This window comes from Suricata suricatta, chromosome 2 (assembly GCF_006229205.1).
Source record: "Suricata suricatta isolate VVHF042 chromosome 2, meerkat_22Aug2017_6uvM2_HiC, whole genome shotgun sequence".
In the NCBI taxonomy this organism is placed as follows: Eukaryota; Metazoa; Chordata; class Mammalia; order Carnivora; family Herpestidae; genus Suricata; species Suricata suricatta.
This window is the reverse complement of record NC_043701.1, coordinates 154,496,360-154,516,957: the sequence shown is the minus strand read 5'-3', so window position 1 is coordinate 154,516,957 and position 20,598 is coordinate 154,496,360. Positions and strand designations below refer to the sequence as shown.

At 40.8% G+C, this 20,598-nt stretch overlaps 1 protein-coding gene across 1 annotated transcript in view; it reads right to left on the bottom strand.

Moving 5' to 3' along the window:
• Positions 1-20,598, bottom strand: part of PLCE1 (phospholipase C epsilon 1) — a 277,145-nt gene that overhangs the window by 31,211 nt on the left and 225,336 nt on the right. Inside the window, exons 18-22 of the mRNA XM_029932248.1 lie at positions 19,083-19,241; positions 10,240-10,369; positions 5,820-5,941; positions 4,796-4,913; positions 969-1,100 (exon numbers count right to left, since the gene is read on the bottom strand). Coding sequence (XP_029788108.1) covers positions 969-1,100; positions 4,796-4,913; positions 5,820-5,941; positions 10,240-10,369; positions 19,083-19,241 — 661 coding nt within the window. The remainder of the gene's footprint in view (positions 1-968; positions 1,101-4,795; positions 4,914-5,819; positions 5,942-10,239; positions 10,370-19,082; positions 19,242-20,598) is intronic.

The window sequence follows — 20,598 nt, the reverse complement described above, 5'->3', positions numbered from 1 at the left end:
GTATATATATATATATATATATATATATATATATATATATATATAATGGAACACTACTCAGCCATAGAAATTAAGGAAATCCTGCCATTTGTAACAACATGGGTGGATTTTGAAGGTATGATGATGCTAACTGAAATAAGTCAGAGAAAGACAAATGCCACATGATTTCATTTACATGTAGAATATAACAAAACAAAACAAACACATAAAACCAAACAAAGCTCTCAGATACAAAGAACTGATTGCTGGTTATCAGAGGGGAAGGGGGCTGGGGGCCGATGAAATGAGTGAAGGGAGTTAAGTGTACAGTGACAGATGGTAACTAGATTCATTGTTGGGATCACTTTGCCGTGCATATTAAAGATCAAATTACCATGTTATACACCTGAAACTAATATAATGTTATATATGAATTTTACCTAGAGAAAAAATAGTTATCCCAAGTATGTTCAGTTATATCCCGTTTGGATTATCTTAAAAAAAATCTTATTTTTCTTGAACAAAACACAATAAACTTAACAGTGATTACCTCTGGGGAGTAAAACTGAGACATTCAGAGTGGAAAGGAATTTTAATAATACTCTGAACTGTTTGAGTTTTTAAACTATGAGAATTTATTACTTTTATAGTAAAAAGTAATTAGAAATAAAATGGATATATCTTCTGGAGTTATAAGGATAAAGAGCCCAGTTCCAAGAACAACTAGAATGTTCCAAGGTGGCTCCAATTTTTACTTTTGAGGCAAACACTGTTAGAACATCTTCAGTGAAACGTTATTTTTTAGGAAGTTAAGAGTGAATTTTGTAATTTTAAATATATTGGTGCTACACTTAACCTAACACTTAACATAAACATCCATGAAAATAAAAAAAAAAATTAAAAGTTCAAGGGAAGTGCTTAGACGGTCAAATATCAGAATCATCCGGCATGCAGAATCAAGCCAAAATATTATAAGAAGGTGACTTTACTTTTTCCAGATGCTTTGTTAAATGATGCTGTCTCCCCAGGGCTCATTCTGCCCGGATTGTTGCCAAAAATGGACTTCCTGCTTTTCCTTTCTTTTCCTCTGCTAGAGCCAGATGCATTTAGAGTTGACAGGCCTGTTTCCATAAAATGAAAATAAATAAGCCAAAAACTACAAGCAAGGAACTCAACATTTTCCATCCCTGTTACTGTTTATTTCGAAGTCCTACTACTCCCCGGCAGCCCCAGGACAGATGATCTGCTAGCATTTTTAGCACAGTTAATAAGAGCAGGGAATGGTAGCAAAGCTTTTCTCTCAGTAGGCAAATGTGACCAGAACTGCATGATCCTCACAAAATCCCACACAGACCCACTTAGATGTGCACCGGAAAGATTTTGAAAAGATACATGAACAGAAAGCATTCCAGTCAATATTTATCAGAACCTGATTACTCAACCTGGAGAGATAAAAGGCTGGTTAAAAGTCAGGGCTTCAGCGTCACATTGTCTAGGTTCAATTCCTGCCAGTATGAGGTTGCCTTAACATCTACCTTCTTCGTTCCTCAGTTCCCTTATCTGTAAAATGGGTGTGATGAAAGGAGCTTGCTCACAGGGTTAATCTGAGAGTCTGAGGGGAAATATATTAGGATGATAGTGATGTTTCCTGGCTTCTCTTTCTCACTCCCAGCCCAGATGCTGCCTGATTCTTCCTGCCTGGCACAGTGCCTGGTGTGCAGCAGGAACTTCATAGATATTTGCTGAATGAGGAAATAAATGCACACCATGCTCCAGTGCAGAAGAGTCATTTAAAAGCACCAATGAAGCCAGAGTCGCCTCCAAACCATTCCACAGTGTACAACTGTACTGTTAGAAAGTTATTCCTTCAGCTGAAGCAGCATTCAGGAGGTCCTCTTTGAGATGAAAATATATCTTCACATCACCAGAGGAGACAGGATAAGGTAGTCCTTCAGAAGAGCACTGAGGGACCCCTGGGTGGCTCAGTCGGCTAAGTGACTTCGGCTCAGGTCAGGTTCTTGTGGTTGTGAGTTCAAGCTGACAGCTCAGAACTTGGAGCCTGCTTCCAATTCTCTCTGCCCCTACCCTGCTTGCACTCTGTCTGTCTGTCTCTCTGTCTTTCAAAAATAATTAAACATTAAAAAAAAAAAAAGAAAAGCACAGACTTTGGGGTTGAAGCCTCACACAAATTGTGTGGCCTCACACAAACTACTCAACCTCTTTGCATCACTCCCTCCTCATCTGTAAAAGGGTCAGGGTTAGGTTTGAATGGGATCATGATATATATATAATTAGTAGAGAGTCTTGGTCAGAGAAAGTGCTAAGTTCATAGCAGCTGTGGGGCTTCTAAATTTTGTTTTCTTTTAAGTATCTGTAACCACAAAGATGCAACACAAACTTGGACTGGGAGGTTCTCATGCTCTATCTTAAAATGTGTGAATTTTGCCCTCTGCATCATGATAGAATATACTTAGGTTTTCTTCCAAGTATAACCAATGTGTGTGTGTGTGGGGGGGAGCAGAAACTAGAGTGAGGGACCTGTTTATTCTGGGGTTTTTGTACACATCCTGGCACACATTGAAGGGTATGTGGACCCTTTTGTGAAGAGCCTGGTTGTTTTCTCGAGGTGAGGAAGCAAGAAAACAAGGGCTGGGTGATCAAGAAAAGGGAAGGAATCTGGGGAGCCCCAGAGAGCTAACTGAGAGCAGCAAAGGGCCTTCTCTTGCCCTGTTGGCCTATTTACAAATGATAATGACAACAACTTCTTCCAGAAAGCCAGTTCTTTGCTAGACAGTGTGCTAATCACATATATACTTTACTGCTGATTTTTACCACCATCCTGCAAGTTCGGACTGTGAGCCTTTTTTTTTTTTTTTTTAAAACAGATAAGGAATTGGAAGAGCAGAGAAGTTATGTGACTGTCCCAGTCATGGTGATGGAGTTCAGCCCTGCCACCGAAGCAGGTTCATGATCTTGGGGAAATTAACTTACTTCTGGGAAGGTCACACCACATGACTTTTGTGGTGCCTCACTGCTCTGAGGATTTGTTTGCATATGGCTCCTTGGAAGGGACTTGGTGAAGGTGAGATGCATTGAAATTGATAATGTAGCAAAAGCAAACAACAGTGTAGCAAAATAAACATTTTGTGGTATTTCCCCCATGAGCATTGAAATAAATCATAACACCAATAAAACTTAGAAACTATTATAACAATAATTCTGGCAACACAATGTTGTTAATTTTGAGAAAGGAAATAGATTTGGGGAGACAAAAATATAAGAAACTTTAATTACTAAAAAAAAATTAAATGTAGTATACCTATAAAAAGAATGTGTGCTATATAAACACTTCTAACAAACAGCATTCTTGGAATGTGAAACATAAGCCAAATAACCCCACGCTTAGCCTGCGCCTCAAGTCAGAAGCTGGACCCAATGACCTTTTGGCTCTCCCACAATTCTCTACTGCTATGGAAACTTTCTTTTACAAATCCTCAAATATCTTTGGGGATTTGTGCTCTTTAATCAGTGCTGGAGAAGAAAAGACAAAGCCAGTGGAATGGTTTGGGTGTGGTATCAGCTGACTTTACAAAGAACAAGAGATGCAGTGATTCTTGAACGTGGGCGTGATTCGTGAACAGAGTGGTCCTCACACTTGTTCCTGTCATAAAGGACATGCAGGCCATGAGGCTCCTTGACAGGAAAAGAGTTTTATCCTGTCATGAGAACAATGTCACCAGCTGCAAATACGATCCTATTGTACTTATGTGACAGAAAGTCACGATCAGTGAACTAAAGCGAAGTGGCGAGGTTTACGTTTCTTCGAAATCTTTGATTGCTGCTTATGGATTCACATTCTCCTTAGCAGAATTTGCTATTGATAAGCAGTAGTGGTTGCCAAAAGTTTAAGAACAGCACATGGCGGGGATCCCTGGGTGGGTCAGTCACTTAAGTGGTCGACTTCAGCTCAGGTCATGATCTCACAGTTTGAGGGTTCGAGCCCCGCACCGGGCTCTGTGCTGATAGCTCAGAGCCTGGAGCCTGCTTCGGATTCTGTGTCTCCTTCTCTTTCTGACCATCCCCTGCTCATGCTCTGTGTCTCTCTCTCTCAAAAATAAATAAATGTTAAAGAAAAAAAACAGCACATGGGAGAAAGCTTAAAGCTGAGATAGTTCTATGTATGATTTTTCCCATGTGTGTAAAAAGACCACTATTATTTAATTTTTTTAACGTTTATTTATTTTAAAGCTTATTTATTTATTTTGAGAGACAGAGACAGTGCAAGTGGGTAAGGGGTAGAGAAAGAGTAGAGAGATAGACTTCCCAAGCAGGCTCCGAGCTGTCAGTGTTGAGCTCAACTCGGGGCTCCATCGCACAACTGTGAGATCACAACCTGAGTCAAAATCAAGAGTCTGACGCTTAACCAACTGAGCCACCCAGGTGCCCCTTACCTAATTTATCAATAGCCTAACTAGCATCTTACTGATACACTTGGCAACCTTGGGGCAATTACTTCATATCTCTCATTTTGTTTTATTTAAAAATGGGGACAAACCAATCTACCTTACATAATTATTATGAAGTCAGTAACTATTATGAAAAGACATGGTACCTGAAAAGAAACATTTTATGGTGTTTTCCTTACTAACATCAAAGCTAATAATAATAATAATAAGTATTTAGACAGTAGTATAACAATGACTTTGGTAACACAATTTAGTTATTTTGAAAGCATTCACAACATCCAATTAAATAAATAGCATATTTTTATCTTTTGGTATCTTTAAATGTTACAGAAGATATTGCCTACTTTTACCTGGAAATTTTACCGCTTGGCAATAGATGACAAGGTCAGATAGCTCTGGTGCAATCTGTCTGCTTTCCTTTTTATTCTGAGGGAGATAAAATTCTTCTCCCAGTTCCATGTCATAAACCTAACAAGGGAAAAGTAATGCCAGTTTACATGGAGAGTATATGCCACCCACCTCTGAATCCCCAAAGCTTTATCTGTTCCTTTCTCATATCATCAGTGCATTTCACATTGCTCTGGATTGTTCCATATACATGTCCCACACCCTTCCTGGAGTAAAAAGCCTTCTGAGAGTAAGCAATGACTCTACTCCTTCTCTTCCCTTGGGGCATAGTCCAGTGTCTTCCGTGTGGAACAGTCAATCGTATTTGTTGAATGACCAGGTGATTGAGGATGCGTCTTCTATGGCTCGAATTTCTGACACACTTTATTACCTGGTTCTCTAACAGTGTCCCTGCCACTGTGTCTGTACATCTGCTCAGCGTCCACATAGTGCGAGGCCCTGGAAGGCAGGGGCTGGGTATCCCATTTACATTTCTCTTCTCTGCATCATTCCTCTGTGAACACTTCACAGTCTGGGCCCTGTTTATCTCCTTGGTTATTCCAAACACTTTAAAAATTCTAGAAATTCCTTGAACATTACCTGGCCTAAATGCCCTGATTTTGTTTGCTTGCCAAATCTTCTCTAACATTATCCTCCCTGATGCTCTGAGAACACTGTGTAATTACTGGTCTTTGTACTTATCTGCAAGCACTGTTTACCTATTTGTCTCCATCACTAAAGCACCTCCAGTGTCATCTCAGTGCCTGCCACACTGCACACCTTCCGCAGGTATCAGTTGGATGAACCAGTGACTAACCTTCTAAAAATGGCAGGTGGGTGTCCCATAGCATCACCATGTGGTCTTTGGCATCTAAGGGAAAGTGAGGGGAAAAGTGAAGGGAAGGGACAGGGAGGGAATGAAATTCTACCTGATACTGACAAGAGGACCCTGTTCCAAGTGTAATTTAAGAGAGGACATTCACCCACCTTTCCTTTGTTGCAAGCAGAGTTATCAGCTTTCTTTATCCTCTTGGGGATTTCTTCATTATATTCAAACTGAAGCTTGTCATTACACGATTTATTTTCAGGTCTGTCTTCTAGAATGTTGTCTGAAAATAAGTTGGCAGGCTTCAGCAAACAAAAACCAATTGTTTCACTTAAGGGCTACATCAACATTATTGTAAAGATATCCAGCCACCTTGTTCTTATTTGTTAAGACTGAGGCTCTGGCTACTATGTTACCAAGGTGATGGCTTGGGGTATAAATTTTAAAATTTGTTAGATTTGGTATATGATGTGCTTATTTTTAATTGAATGTACTCGTTTACCAGTAGTTTTGGTACCATACAGACATCATCTAAACCAGAAGGCTCATGTCCGTACAGATGATTGGGACTGTGCAAGCCTTACGAAGACACCCTGTGTCAGAAGTTCTTGGCACACAAGTTAGGGGAGGACTTAGTGGTGGACGCACTTCCAGATGGTGCATACATGAGTTAATCACTCTCACTTTAAAATAAGCTATTAGCTTCTTTTACTTCTAGAAATGTCAAAACCTGTGGGAAAAAGATACTGTTATTTGCAATGCAGTTTTCACAATTCTACTTAATCAGAAAGTAAAGTTTCCATAATTGTTTATAAGTTTATTAAGCAAAACTCTTGAGGATAGAAATTAAAATATATCTAAAAATATCTAAAGCATGGCATATGGTCTAATACTTTGCTCTTCTTGTGGAATTTCTATTCAAAATGACTTTACAGGCTCCTGGTGGCTCATCGGCTGAGTGTCCGACTCTGGCTCAGGTCATGATCTCACGGTTCGTAAGTCTGAGCCTCTCATCGGGCTCTGTGCTCCCAGCACAGAGCCTGCTTCGGATCCTTTGTCTCCCTCTCTCTCTGCCCCTCCCTCACTTGCACATGTGCTCTCTCTCTCTCTCTCTCTCAAAAATAAACAAACATTAAAAAAATGACTTAAAAGATGTTAGACAATTATGCTCTTTTAAAATGAAAAACAAGAAAGCTCTCATTTCTCACCCAAGGTTCATTATCTCATAAGACCATAAATATTGAGACCAAAATATTCTTATACAAAATAAGAGCTATGCAGGTTTCCAGGAAGTAAATGAGATCAATCATTTTATTACTTTTTTACTTATATCAGTGTCACGATGTCATGCTAATTCAAGCCTCAGAAATTGGACACAGAATGCTGACATTCATGCAATTAAAATGCCCAGTTCAAATGGCTTTACCTTCCTGACTGTTAGGAGCAGGAGAAGCGGTAAGGACATCTGCTATAGAAAAACAGAATCAGAAAGGGGATAAAAGTAAGGAAAATTAAGACAAAAAGCCAGATAAATTGAACTAAGATATGAAGCAAAGCATAAGTAACAATAGCTTAAATTATAAGTCAAGTGAAACAAGGAATCTGTTGATTTAGTATTTTGACTGTTAGGGATATAAGGTCTAGCAATAAAAAAAGACAAACATTGTTAATATTAATCATGTTGCCATAGTCACATTACATATTCACAGTTACTGACTGTTGTAACATTCATAATAATGCATTATGTCAAATGGGTAGAAATGGATTAATTTGTTAGTCATGCAGTCACTGTCACAAAATGTCTGCATTAAGTTGCAGATTCAAATCTGTACTCTAGGGCCTGTTCAGAGCCAGTCAAGATAAACAGCAAGGTCAGAAGAAAATTAATCTATATTTATTTAATGAAATTTGATTAAATAAATTTTCATGAAGGACCTATTGGCCAAAAGGCAGAGTAGGAGTTTCTGAAACACAAGGGCCTCATTTGCAACTTCCTTTAGGTCTGGAATTAACTTTGTGGTTAGGAATCATCACGTTTTTATGGCCCAAAGAGGCTTTCAACTAATTCTCTCACATTATAGACGTGAACACTGAGGACCAGTGCTGTCACAGAGATAACCTGGGCCAGCCAAATTCTACAGACGAGCTCTTCATATAAGATGCCTCTGAAGGCAACACTCCCACAATTGTATGTGGAATTTTGAGAGCACATTCATTTCTCTGAGGGGACTAGTCACAGCTCCTAATCTCCTTCTCAAAGGGACTCATTATTACAAGAAGCTGAGAAACCTTTGAGGTCCCCCATCCGAAGCTCCAAGTGGCTCTACCCATGGCAGACAGTTTTCCGTTGCCTTCTCATCTCAACTGGGAGAGGCGAGTGTGGGAGGTACAGGGGTGAGTGAGGCTACAACCGAGAATGCAGGATGGACAGGGCATTTAATCGTGGCAGAGGAGAGCCTCAATGCAACAAGCTTAAACTAGTCACAGGATAACTACAAGGCCAGTTTGGGAATCTGCCAGCTGCAGGAATCTTTCAATGAAATGGAAAATACCCAGGTGGTAGCAGCGGCCTTCATAGATCGTAATAGTTGGTGCTAGAAGAAGGGAGAACACCATCCAACACTGAACAGAACCTTTTTGTTACACATCTGAGTGACCTAAGGCCTAGAGTGGAGGTAGGACATTGAGCCAACATCTCAGTTTACTGAGGCAGGACCTGGTAGGGCGCTGTTTCCACCCTTTCCTATCTTAGAAATTCAGTCAGATAGGGCTTAAATTTTACTCTCCTAAGTGAAATAAATAAATACCAGATCATTTTGTTATTTGCATTATCAAAAGTTCCTATAATAATACTAATAATTAAGAAAAGCCTTTCTTGAGGTGCCTGAGTAGCTGAGTCAGCTGAGTGTCTGACTCTTGATTTTGGCTCAGGTCATGATCTCAGGGCAGGTTCGTGGGTTTAAGCCCTTCATTGGGCTCTGTGCTGGCAGTGCAGAGCCTGCTGGGAATTTTCTCTTTCACTCTCCCTCTGCTCCTCCTCTGCATGTGCTCTCTCTCAGAATAAATTAAAAAAACTAAATATATATATAAAATAGAAAAATCTTTTTTTGTTCCAAAAAGTACAAAAAAACATAGTAATTTATGATAAAGAGTAAATTTATCTTCCAGCAAATTAACCTCTCACTGGGCATTTGACATCTGGATGGGTTGATCTCTTATCTGTGGTTTTCATTTCTTATCTGAATAAATTTGTTCTTCTGAGACAACATCACCATAATTGTAATGGAGATCCATGGGGAAGAATAAGTCAATATAAGAATATTCATATTCCCACAACTATTTAGGAATAGGATACAAGAAATCATTTTGACTCCTTTTCATCTTCCCTCTCTTTCTTCTTCCCCATTAGAGTATATGCCCCTCACATTAATTGATGGGACTTTAGTCAAGTAAATTTGGCTTTTAGTTGATGTTATGAAGTGATCAACTATTACTAATGACAAATATTAAATAGACAGAGACTAGTATTGTATTTGGGAGGCAAAAAGAGGCTGGGCTATAACTGCTGTCCACAATCGAAGCTCATGGAATGAGATATAACTAGGGGCCAATCCTGGAGCATGAGCAACAGATATTTGGAGGAGGGTAGCTTGGCTGTCTTAATGCCAAGGGCAAATGGCTGCTGGCCTGGACATATCTATATGTGAGCAAAACAATCATCCTCCATAGAAGTCACATATTCTACACATATAATGTTCTTTATATAAATAGGAACTTTGGCATTTTTTTTCATTATTACATTGCTTTTCACAAGTTGCTAAAATGCAATAGTCCACCATCAGCAATAGTGCCTAGAAAATCTTTTGTAATCTGTAACTAATTTGGCACAAATGAGACACCCCTGAAACCTAATTCTCATGTAAGAGGAATCCTTCACCTATAATCTGTGGGTGACTTCATTCATGTGACTTTTTTGTATTGTGCCACTAGCCTTCACCCATGTTTTGTTCCTTTGGTGGAGCCAGAAGGAAATATCTCGTTGGTTTAGTAATGTGAGCACTAGTAAGAGGGGAAGGGAAATGCTGCTCCCCCGGCACCCCCATATTCTTTACAAAGCTGGAGTGAAGGCGATGAGAGGGAGGAGTGGAGAGCACAGAGCCGTGATGCTGCCCCCTGCAGGTGGCAAGGAGCGAGAACAGCCAGCAGCCACAATGCCTCCCAAGAGCACGAGCTGCGTCAGAAACTGGAAGAGTAAGAATGAGATCTCTCTGCTGCAATTCCACCTTTTCCCTCAGAAACCCACTCAGGAATGACCCCTGTGTTGCTCCCCACACCCTCCTCTTATTTCCTTGGATGATGGCTCTAGTGGCTAAGAGAATCCTCTCCTTCCTTGGTCCTCCTCACTAAGCCATGGGATTCAGGAATTCTTAGATGGTTCTTACAACAATCTGTTATTGCTGGTCTGTGGAATGCCAGACTCATTTCTTGGTTAAAAAAAAAAAAACCGGACACAAAAACACCCACAACAGAAAATCATCCAGGCATTTCCCCACACACCGCATAGGTTTGTGTCTCTCTTACCGTCAGACAGGGATTCATAGTCATAATCATATTCGTCCTCTTCATCCTCCTCTTCCTCGTTATTAGCCGATGGGGGGTTGGCATTCCCCCCATTATAAGCCTGAGCTTGCATGGATGCTAACTGATGAGCCTGTAAGATATCAGTAATTAAAGACCACGGATGCTAAGCTCCTGATGTTTCATTTATAGCCTTCAAACTTATCACTTAATGGTTGCCACTGTCACAAAAAGTGGCTTAAGCTACTTTGATTCATTTGAGAGAGAAAACAAAAATCTGAATTCACCTAAAGTACAATGTCAATACTTGGGCAAATGTTAACATCCCTCGAATCCAGAAGCTTTTAGAAACAATCACAAGAAATCCTGGGTTGTTCCAGGCACCCCAGGTCCCCAGGGCAAGCCCTCCAGGGCAAATCTGCTGCTTTGGAGAGCTGCCATCACTCCCAACTGATGAAGGAGTGACTCAGCCCAACAGTCTTGGAAAAGTAAATCTCTGCTAAGAAACTGTTGTTTTCTTTTTTTTCCCCTTAAAATAACATCTAAAGGCCTTTGACCTGGAGAAAAAGGTTAGACTCCCTATGGATAATGAGACTGAACGAACAGTTAGTTGTTGAAACAAAGTTTTTTCAACAGACTCTATATGAACCATCAATCAGATTAACAAAGTAGGCGCAGAAACTTTTGGAAACTTGATGCTACAAGGGAGATCATGTGTCCCTATATTTGACTTACTTATATGACTTATATACGAATCACCTGTGAGGTGATTTCACAGGACACAAGGTTAATATAGGTCTGGGAACTTAGTACAGGAAATAAGCAGAAAGGGAGGAAAAGTTACTTGCATGAATTAAAAACAAGAAACAAACCCCAAATCCAACAGTAGAAGAATAAGGTCAGTAACTGTGGTGGTGTACCTGCTTGAAAAAAATTAGACTTGAAAAAATAATTGTGATACATTTGTTGAACAGGATACAGAATTGTGTGTATAAATATAAATGTAAATATCACACAATTCGATACCATTTGCTTCATATCTATATATCTCTGTCTATACATAATGAGTATAATTATACAAAGTGACATGCATAATACACCAGGAACTCTTGACCTGTTGTGGCACAAACCCCTTAGGTCATCTGCTGAGGTAGCATTCCTTCTCAGAATGACATTTCATTTTATTCTATTTTTTTTAAGTTTATTTACTTATTTTGAGAGAGAGAAAGAGAGAGAGAGAGAGAGAGAGGGAGAGAATGAGAATCCCAAGCAGACAGACTACAAGCTACCAGCACAGAGCCATGCCTCGAACTCACAAATTGTGAGATCATGACCTGAGCCAAGATCGAATTGGATGCTTAACTGACTGAGCCATCTAGTACCCCCCCACTCCGAATGACATTTTAAAGTTTATTTATTTTTATTTTGAGAGACAGAGAGTATGAGTGGGGGGGGAGGGCAAAGAGAACGGGAGAGAGAGAGCATCCCAAAGAGAGAGTGGAAATCACCTAACCAACTGAGCCATCCAGAATAGTATTTTAAATGCATAAAACAAAATACAGATTACCAAAAAAATGTTGAGTAAAGTTATCAAATATTAAAAGAAAAAAATTTACGCTATAGGAATATATGTTTAGTAACCCAGACAAAAAAGTATAATGGTAAGTCTAATAACATTTTTGAAATAGTGATTAGCATAAATAATTCTTGGCGGTATTAGCAGCTGTGATGTAATATAAAAACTATTTTCAACCATTTCAAATCATTTCAAAGGTAATATAGAAATCAGAATACATTGATAAGGATCATCGGGGCACTATTAAAAACACAGATTCTTAGGGGCGCCTGTGGCGCACTCAGTTAAGCATTCAGCTTTGGCTCAGGTCATGATCTCAAGGTTTGTGAGTTTGAGCCTGGTGTTGGGGTCTGCTCTGACAGTGCAGAGCCTGCTTGGGAAATCTCTCTCTCTCTCCCTCTCTTTCTCAGCCACTTAAGCTCTCTCTATCTTTCAAAATAAATAAATAAACTTAAAAAACCCCTATAATTTCTATTTCTGATGAAGACCTAAGTACTATCAATATTACTGTAGTTTGTCCCCTATGTTTATTACAGGAGGAAATGTTAAGTTTTGGCTAGAGGTTAGTACAAAGGGAGATTGTAATTTTTTTTCTTCTAAATTCATGGACCCTTGTTTTCTGTTTGTTGGTATATTACCAAGGTTAAGAACCCTTGTAATAAGGCTGTATTTGGCACTGGAATTATGTATGTTTTAAAAGAAAATAATTATTCCCTAAATTTTTTGAAATGCGGTTAAATTGGGGCGCCTGGGTGGCTCAGTCGGTTAAGCGTCCAGCTTCGGCTCAGGTCATGATCTCACGATTGTGGGTTCGAGCCCCGCATTGGGCTCTGTGCTGACAGCTAGCTCAGAGCCTGGAGCCTGCTTCAGATTCTGTGTCTCCCTCTCTCTCTGACCCTCCCCTGCTCACGCTGTCTCTCTCTGTCTCAAAAATAAATTAAAAAAAACATAAAAAAAAAGTAATGTGGTTATATTACTTTTATACTAAAAAATGTACACATAAGGAAGAAGCAATTTAGGCTGTGTCTATATCCACATAAAGTATTTTACAATACAGCCCACTTTAGACAACTGAACTTGTTTCACCTGGGATTTCTCAAAGTAGGTTTTATGGAACACTAGCTCCATGGGTATTAATAACTGTTAGGTAAAAACTGACAATTACAGTAACCACAAAACAAAGTGGAAGGTTGGGAACAGCACTTAAACTGAGATTTTTTCAAAGAACTCCAGTACAGCATTTCCCATGCTTTTTAAACCAGTGATTTCCCCCTGCTTTTCTCAGCCTGTCTCACAGGATTGGTGTTCTTCAAATCTTTGGGAAAGGTACTCTAGGCACAAGAGAGTCACAAAAGCAGGTCTATTTGTCACAGATGAGAGAAGGGCCTTGACGCAGCAAGCATTCAAGATAGAGCCAAAGGGCTGGGAATGATGATGCAAACAGCCAGATAGACCAGCTGGAGGAAATGTGTGAGAACCATGTGACGGGGGAGGTGCCACACAAAGATGCCAGGCCAGGCAATATCAGAAAGCAGTGTGCCAAGGTCCCTTAAACTTCCAAACACTTCTACCAGCACAGGAAGTATGGAGGCATGGCCAAAAGGATAACTAGGAGATGACATCCTTATTCTTTGCAGTATCCAACTTATTCTGAGGCAGAAAAACAGAATCTTAGCCCTTAGATAAAACAATTCATGGGTGCCTGGGTGACTCAGTCAGCAGTGCATCTGACTTCAGCTCAGGTCACTATCTCATGGTTCATGAGTTCGAGCCCCACATCAGGTTCCCTGCTGTCGGCACAGAGCCTACTTTGGATTCTCTGTCCCCCTTTCTGTCTGCCCCTCCCCTGCTTGTGCTCTCTGTCTCTCAAAAATAAACAAACATTAAAAACAAACAAAAAACAGTTCAGAGATAGGTCGGGGGTTGGAGCTAGGGGTCAGAACGAGGAGACTTGGGTCAGATGGGTCTATGTGGGGCCATGTCTTACTCTGCTCTGTACTCCTGCTACCTAGCATAGTCCTTGTCACCTAGTGTAAACTGTTCGAGTCTGGCAGGTTAGAGCACGAAAGGTGAAGATGAGAAAGCTGGAAATCAGTGGGATGTAGTTAGGGGGTCTTCATAAGAGCTCAGCATGAGTCTGAGGCAGATGGAAGGCTTCAGAAATTCCCCCTTGCTTTGAGTCAATCCACCCTTGCTGAGGCTGAGCTCCTTGTGTGGCAATGACCCAGGGGTTCATCTGAATATACTGGAGCTCTAAGCACTCACTCATCCAGTCTTGTGTGAGCTCAGATCACCAGGTCCTGACCCACAACCTACCAGACTGAAACACCTTGCAGGTATGATTGTCCGTACTTCCTGGGAGATCGTGGGAGCGGGAAGTAGTCTTAGAAACCTAGAAGTGGGATTACACTGTCTTGTTTTTCCAACAGGAGGAGGAGGCAAATTGTGGAAATTATATAGTGGGGAATAGCAAGGTGATAGCAGCAGAATTGGAACAGATTATTAATTTGTTGGTTGTGACAACACAGAAAATAAAGAGGTGATTAGCCAGAGTTAGTATGGGTTTACTAAGAACAAAATCTCCAGAACACTAAATTCTTTAAACTTTTTGGATAAGGTAACTCACTTTGTGGGAAATAACAGGTAAGTTGGTTTCCAAATTTTCAGGATGATAAGAGTTGTTTTTAAGTAAATAGATTACCCAGATTATCCAGCTTTACCCAGAATTACTAAATTCTGATTTAGTTGGGCAGACTTGGGAACCTAAGAATCTATGTTTTTAATAGCACCCCAATGATCCTTATCAATGTATTCTGATTTCTGTATTACCTTTGAAATGGCCTTTCCTAAAGACCCAAAACTGAATCCTAGCTCTGCCACAATGAGCTGGCTCTGAGAAAGTCACGTAAATGGCTGGGCCTCAGTTTTCTATTCTATAAATGAAGCAGCTGAAACAGATTCTGGAGAAATGTGGACTGCAAAAGAGGAGAGCACTAGACAGGAGTAACAGTCACCTAAACTCCTGGAAGGTTCTGTAAGAAGAACCACAGGGCTCTCTGCCTGGTCATGTGGCTCAAGGGCAACTTAGAATGAAGGCATCATTTGAAAAACTGCTAATAAATACATTGGATATCAGAAAGTCCAAATTCACAAAGAACCTTTTATACTGTGATGACATACCAAAACCAAGAAGAGCAAATTTAACAGAGATAAATGTGAGGCTCCTGCCCATGAAAGATTAAAATCAACTGTCAACCTCGAAAAATGGGGAGACCAGCCAAAGAACAGTCTATGTGAAAATAACTGAACTCTTTGTTTTCGACAAAGTCAACATGAGCCCAATGTGGCTCTACAGAATTTTAAAAGTGAGACCAGTCCTAGGCTGCATTAACTGAGGTATGAAGTCCAAGTTAAGAGAGGTGATGGCTTCACTGTCCTTGTGCTGTCAGACCGTATCTGGAGTATTGACTTGTTCTGAAAATCACATTTTAAGATCATCAAATTCAAGAATATCCACAAATTTAATAATATCCAAAACATTCTTCTTAATGAAAAGCAAAGAGTCTTAGCAGCCATATCCTATGAGAAATAGTCGACACAACAAGAATGTTTAGTTTGGAGAAGAGAAAAGCTGGTGGGGAGACACATGCTAGCTCTCTAGATCTGGAATTAGTCTGTGCAGCTGCAGAGGGAAGAAGTAGTGCCAAGGAGTAGGAGGAACAGGAAGGAAGGCTGGGCTCGGCATAAAGAAGACTTCTGAAATAGCACAATGTATTCATTGGCAAATTGGAGGCTGTATAAGTAACTGCAAGAGACTGCAGAGAATGGGAAAGGCAACAGCTACAACATTCAAACACATCTCGAAGACCACAGAAGTATGTACAGGGTGGCTGTGTCTGCCTGGCAGTCAGGAGCGGGCAGTGGTTGCTGAGTAAAAACAACACGGAGGAACAGCGTTGTAGAAGAAAAAGCAGCCCGTGTTGGGTAGTGAGTTACTGACGCAGCATCTAAGGAGGGCCAGGCATTGGGGATTGAAGTTGAACAACGTCTGAGCAAAGTCCATCAGCAGAGGTCCCGTGGCCTTTGGAACCCACTAAATGGCAGGCTTTCTGGAGCAGCTTTGAGAGCACAGACCTGGACACAGGGAAACCTAGCAGAGGGCTCAGACTGGTGGCCCTCAGGGCTGACTTCACCTCCAGACCAGACTGGTTTGGCTGGCGCAGTGTTCTAAAAAGAATTTAATTAGCGCTGTTCATTTATGAGGGTGTACACACTCTGCTCCCATCCTGGCTGCTTCCAGCCGTCATACAGCCACCTGGCCACTCATATTTACGTTTCTGCTTGACCCCGAAGGTGGTGGGTTTTGCAACTCTTGGCCTACAGCTGTGTGCCATCTTCAAACTGTGTGCCTCTAGGGATGTGTAGCTTCCTATACTTGTAAAGGAATCAATTTCTAGATTCAGTATCTTCAATTTCCATGTCTACTTTTCAAAAAATGGGGCTGCCTGCAAACAAGCTTATGGTCGGCTGGTTCTCCCTTCTCCAGCTCTTGTCCTAACTGTTCTTCTGTGGCTTTACAAAAGGAAAGTATAACTTCCATTTACCAATAAAACAATCTGTGATGCATAAGATGAGATGAAAACCACTTAAGGCAGCAAAGGGTCACTGGAGAATGCAGAGATCCTGAGAGTCTTGAGAAGGGAAGAAGGGGGGCCATCTTATTCCATCTAGGCAACAAGAATGTTCAAGACTCCGTGCCTTTCTCTATGTCGCTCTTTCCTACCCTCCCTTCCCTTCCTTTAGTCTGTCCAGCTATCCATCTATCTTAGAATTAATATTCAAAAGTGTGATGGTTATCTTAGGGATAATACAATGTTTACTTGAATTAAAAAAATAAAGTCAGACTTTTTCTTTAAAAAATTTTTTTTATAGTTTATTTATTTTTGAGACAGAGAGAGACACAGCATGAGTGGGAGAGGGGCAGACAGAGAGGGCAACATAGAATCCAAAACAGACTCCAGGCTCTGAGTTGTCAGCACAGAACCCAATGCAGGGCTCGAACCCACGAACCATGAGATCATGACCTGAGCTGAAGTTGGATGCTTAACCGACTGAGCCACCCAGGTGCCCCAAGTCAGACTTTTTCTGACCAAACATCATCTGGGTGACTGGGCTGATTTTTTTGATAATGAGGACTGTTTCGTACATTATATCGGTATATAATTAATGTCATTTGTATTTATATATAATAAATATTATGTTTGAAAACATATCCTTTGTAATTATTTACACTTGTGATAAAATTTCTGATGTCAACTTAAAAATGGATGAAAGGGGGAAAAACATGTGAGAGATACAGTTTCTCTTTTTTCCTTCAAATTTTTATTTAGCTTCTGGTTAGCTAACATATAGTGTGATATTGGTTTCAGGAGAGGAAAGTTTTTCCAAAAATCTTTTAAGAGGTACTTGAGTAAAAAAAAAAAAAGGTTTGATGAGCATAGTTCTAGGGGATCCATGGTAATCCTGAGCCTCTCCAGTTAGGGCAAACCTGATCAGTAGGGATCTCTTGGCTGGATTGGTTCGGGGCACTTTCTGTGTATATCTGTTTTTCTGCTCGGAAGGGAAAGTCTAAAGATGATGGGGCCTCCGGCCTCACAGTTCCCTCCCCTGCCCTGAGGGCCTCTGGAGTAACTGGGCACACGGTGAATCACTGACTTTACGAGGTGATATAACATAAGCCCCTAACTCAGCCTGGACTTTGGGCCATCTGGAATCCCACTGCAGGTGAGCCAGACAGCCTGGGGACTGCCTGGTACTTACTCAGCAGATGACAAGATTCTTGAAGGGCCCCTCAGGGAAGCAGAAATGTTCTAGAGTGGCAAGAAATACTGGAAAAAGGGCCTGAGATGTGGGACAATGAAATGTGTCCAGAGTGTTCTGCAATTCTGGCAGGGTTCCCATGATTCACATTAGGAAAGATTTGTGAGATTTTAGTGGCAGAAGAATCCTGTGCTCTCGTTACCTTCACATTCCCATATTATAAAGGAAGAAATGGAGGCCCAGAAAGAATGACTGGCCCAGGGTCACATGGCTGGTTTGTGACAGAGCCAATGACTAAAACCGGGTATCTCAGCTCCATATCTAATGCTCTTTCTTTGGTATCATGCTATATATCATTTGACTTTAAACTCAGGCCCTTCCCTGTGAGTTCTACAAATTAGGGCTTTTAGAAGGTTTGATGAATGTTCCAAAAGGACTACTCAACTAGGCCAAACTGGATACTTGACTCAATTCGACTTGGCATTTTTATTAATGACTTTGGACAAAGGCTCCAAATGTGTTGGACTCCTAGAATCCTTTTGCTGACTTCTCTGTTCTCTGGAAGCCTCTGAGGCAGGATTGCAATAGGGCCTGGAGGCTTGGAGGTGATGGCATGGACAGAAATTAAGAGCCATTGGCCATGACCTAGGTTGAGCTCTGGATTGTCCCTGCTGCTGGAATGGCACCTCTGTACTGAGCTTCGTGCAGCAACTCCTGGTTGTTAAGTTTCAAAAGTGGTGTTTTAGACAGAGGCCTAAATAGGACAGAGAGTTTTGGCAGCTGTCATTCTGTGTGATAAGTACAACCTGGCATATGAACCCAGTGGCTCTGGCACTACACTTCTTCATGGATCCTTGGGCTGTAGGCTCTCGACACAGCAGGTCTAAGATGCTTGGGCAGGAGATCTTTGTGGGTAAGGTGGGTATGGGAGTGCCCTGGAGTCCACAAGCCACAGTGATACATTGTGCCAACAACTTCCATGCTGGGACCATAGGGCTGCTGGTATTGGGATTCCACTGCTGGCTTCAGGAGTCACAGCCCCTGGTCCAAGTGCTCTGCTTACAGGGTGGGGGGGCTTTCCCTAAGGGTAGGGGGCTCTCCACATAGGGGGCTTTACCTAAAGGGTACTGTAGCAACTACTCTGGGATTGACAACTATGAAGTCCAGGTCTAGCGACAAGAGTCACACATTGTCCTGTTCAGAGTAATTTAAATAATGAGGTACATTCTACATGAGAAATTAATTTCATGACATAAAATTCTAGGTGAGTAGGAGGACAGTACTTATTAGTCTAGTAAAGGGAAAGCCAAAATTCAAATTTATTATTTCAGGAAACTCAACTGTCAAAGAACTGATTACCCTGCAGTTCATCTGAAAAGTCAGACTAACATTGATTTCTTTGTTCTGGGCACACAGCATACTCGTAGCCTCTATAATGAGAGGAGAATACCTTTTGCTTTAAGATATCCACTGGTGTCTGGTGGGCTTTTAGCTTCTTATTTTTAAGAAGCACTTTCCTCCTAAGTTGGTCGGGTGAGGGAAGCATTGGGTCATCTGAGAAATCGCTCTCAAACAGGAACTTAGCCACCAGTTTTTCTCCAAACACACTCTGAAAGGAATAAAGGAAAACACACGATCAGTGCCTTTTGCCTATGCTTGGATTATTGAGCTAGATATTTCAGCTCAGTTGAACTGTTCTGCAAATCCTAGGATGAGAAAGTAGGAAAGAAGCGGTGTCCCTCCTTCCTGCCAACAGTTTCTTACTAGAAGGAAGGGAGGTGGTGAGGTCAGGAGGAGAGATTTAGGCCATTCCCCAGATGGAGCCAGCTGTAACTATTTAGAAAGGTCCTTTAAGGTCTGATATACCGAGAAAGAAAAGGAGGTTCAATTAGAGGCTGCGGTTTGTAGAATACGATCTGTTCCTATGTGGGTTAGATGTCAAAAGGATAGAAACCTTGAGGTAGGTAGGGAATGGGAACACACTTGAAAGATGATGGGGAGAATGTGCTGCACAGTCTTCTCACAAAGATTTTATGAGCATTGGCCTCTGAAGGGGAATGTGTATCTTCAAGGAGGTGGGCGGTGGGAGTAGGCACAAGGCGATCCATTGGGGTGACGGTAGAAAACAGGGCAGTTTCTAATTGTAGTAAAGTTTTAACAAAAAGAGAACAAAAATGGAAGCTTATTAGTGTTTGATGTACCTTTACTTCATTAATGGAACTGAGAAATGAGTACCATCGTTTGGCAAGAGCACCTGTTCCATCTGCACACATTTCTTTGTAAGGTGTCTTTATCAGCTACTATAGCCATTAAAATCAAATACCAAAATAACAAACTAAACCTAAAATCAGACATACAAGTCACAGATCATAAAAATTAAAAAAATAATGAATGTCTCCAATCACATTACTCTCACTGAAAACAGTAATAAATCTACTGTTAAAATTTTTATGAGAGCAAAAAGGAATTTTGTACCATTAATAAGTAACAGTATAAGAATTATTCTTTACTTAATCCTTTTTATATTATTCCCTTTCATATTCTATTTTGACAGTTTTTATTAATGTGTAAAATATGTTAGTGAGTAGGATATGTGTTCATTTTATGAATAAGTCAATAAACATACAATAGGAATACATACTACGGTATTTTACTGATGGAGTATACAATCAAAAAAGCTGAGGGGACACCTGAGTGGCTCACTAGGTTAAGTGTCTGACTTGTTTTCGACTCAGGTCATGAGATTGAGCTCTGTGTAGGGCTCTGCAATGGGTGTGGAGCCTGCTTAAGATTCTCTCTCTCTCTCTCTCTCTCTCTCTTTCTCTCTCTCTCTCCCTCTACCCCTCCCTACCACACACACATGTGCCCACACTCTCCTCTCTCTCTGTAAAAAAAAAGTTGAGACCATTATTCTAAATGATGGCAAAAAAAGTCAATATGAAAAGCTAATTAGTTTTGTTGGCATA